The sequence below is a fragment of the Diceros bicornis genome, chromosome 4 (assembly GCF_020826845.1).
Source record: "Diceros bicornis minor isolate mBicDic1 chromosome 4, mDicBic1.mat.cur, whole genome shotgun sequence".
Lineage (NCBI taxonomy): Eukaryota > Metazoa > Chordata > Mammalia > Perissodactyla > Rhinocerotidae > Diceros > Diceros bicornis.
In genome coordinates, this window is record NC_080743.1 from 52,761,162 (window position 1) to 52,763,358 (window position 2,197).

Here is a 2,197-nt window from a genome sequence, read left to right on the forward strand (position 1 = left end):
TATTCTCATGCACCAGCAGCCATGCAAAAATCCATGGAAGGTCCCTGGGCCTGAGCTGGCTAGATCTGTTAAGTGAGATGTTATGGTCTCTCTGAAGACACTCCTGTACGCCTCCCTCCACAGTCCAGGCTGTTCTATATCCAACATTAGTTGACATATTTGACATGCCCTGAAGGTTTACATGCCAATTTGGGATGCTTTTCACACCTTCTCATTATGGCTTCTTTTTTCTCATTGTTTTGTAGCTATGACACCATTTGAAATGAACAATCAAACAGACGTCACTGAATTCATCTTCTTAGGATTTTCCAACCACCCCAAACTACAGGGCTTGTTCTTCCTGATCTTCCTGGTCATTTACCTGACAGCTCTCCTGGGGAACATGCTCATAATAACAGCCACTAGGGTCAGTCCTGCCCTCCATACTCCGATGTATTATTTCTTCAGCAACTTGAGTTTCTTGGACATCTGCTACATGTCCACCACCATCCTAGTCATTCTGGTGAACTTCCTCCGGGAGAAGAAGACCTTCTCATACGAGGGCTGCCTTTTCCAGATCTATTTCCTCGTGACATGTGCTGGCACTGAATGTGTCTTATTGGCTGCTATGGCTTATGACCGCTACATAGCCATTTGCCACCCTCTTCAATATTCAGTCCTCATGAGTTTAAAGGTGTGTGTTTTTTTGGTGACTGGGTCCTGGCTGTGTGATCTGGTGAATTCTGTGTCACACACAGTGCTGGCAGCCACACTCACTCTGTGTGGGTCCAACCAGATCAGTCACTTTCTGTGTGACATCCCATTGCTCCTGAAGCTCTCCTGCTCAGACATCTCTCTCAATGAGTCTGTGCTCCATGTGGCCAGTGCCACCATTGGCCTGAGCCCCTGTCTGTTTACTGCAGTGTCCTACACGCTCATCATCTCTGCCATCCTTAGGATTCCCTCTGCTCAGGGCAGGAGCAAAGCCTTCTCTACCTGTGCATCCCACCTCACTGTGGTGGTGGTCTTTTATGGAACGGCCAACATCAACTATGACAGACCCAGAGAAGGCTACAACCTGGACATGGACATCCTGGTCTCTGTGCTCTTCTGTGTTGTGACCCCCATGTTGAACCCCATCATCTACAGCCTGAGAAACAAGGAGGTCAAGCGTGCCCTGAGGAAGCTGGCTGGAGGGTGGGTGTTCCCTGGCAGTATGAGGGACTAGATCAATGGTCTTCAAACTGTGGTAGGCAACCACCTGAAAAAATTTCCAAGGTAATATACACAGTTTTAGAAATTCTATACTCAGATCCTTAATTCCTACATACCAGTTCCTAAAATTGATCTTCTTAAGAACTCATTTCTCTCCTCCCTTTCCACAAGTACTCTTTTCTCACTTTGCAAAGTCAAGATGTATCAGATATTTTATGTTGTTTCTCAGCTCCATCTCAATCCTTCTAAGTTCTCCCCACATCACAGGGGCTGAAAGCCTGGAAACCTTATTTCCCAGGCTCCCTTACCAGCATTCTTCCATTTTAGATTCTGCCAATGTAAGAATCATGTGAGAGACTAGAAGAAAAAGGAATAAAGAAGAAATTTTCTCCTTCTGGATCTGGTAGCAGTGGCAGACTAGCACTGCAGCGGCAGAAACAGACTCCTGTGGTGGCACTAGCTGATGTTTGCAGTCTCTTACAACAGCTGTTCTTAAAACATAAGGTCACACAAGTATGGAATGAGTGTCTCTCTATAGGGAGTATAGAGGCTTCCATAAAGAGGGTAATATTACCTGCCCTCCCCCTTTTTTTTTGCGCTCCAACCCTTCCAACAATTTTATCACTTATTTTCTGTGTTAAATTCCTCTAGGCTGAAATACCTAGACTAATTTTTTATCTCCTCTGTGAACAGTAACTGCTACAGCATTTTATATCAGGAGTGGCTCTAGGAAACAGACCCTCAAAGGTGGAAGTCTGGGATTGGATATCTGATCTGATGGAGTTTGAATGTATTGATGATATCCTTGTCAATGGAAAATGGGGAATCTGATCATTCATGGTGTGCAATAATAAAACAGATGCTTAAAACTATCAAGTCATTATCTGAAATAAAATGTCTATTGAAAACTAGGCTTTGGAATACCAAAATACTACTGCAATTGACCTTTATGGTGAGAATGAAGACTATAAGATCATTTACTAACTACTATTACTGATTTCAG

General features: G+C 44.0%; 1 protein-coding gene across 1 annotated transcript; it reads left to right on the forward strand.

Moving 5' to 3' along the window:
* Window positions 1–247: 247 nt before the first annotated feature.
* LOC131401187 (olfactory receptor 5V1-like) lies at window positions 248–1,207 on the forward strand. The gene has a single exon (XM_058536257.1). It carries the CDS (start codon window positions 248–250, stop codon window positions 1,205–1,207), a length of 960 nt encoding a protein of 319 aa, XP_058392240.1.
* Window positions 1,208–2,197: the final 990 nt, after the last annotated feature.

Excerpts from the sequence above, each read along its gene's own strand:
- LOC131401187 (XM_058536257.1), top strand. The coding sequence starts at position 248 with ATGACACCATTTGAAATGAACAATCAAACAGACGTCACTGAATTCATC.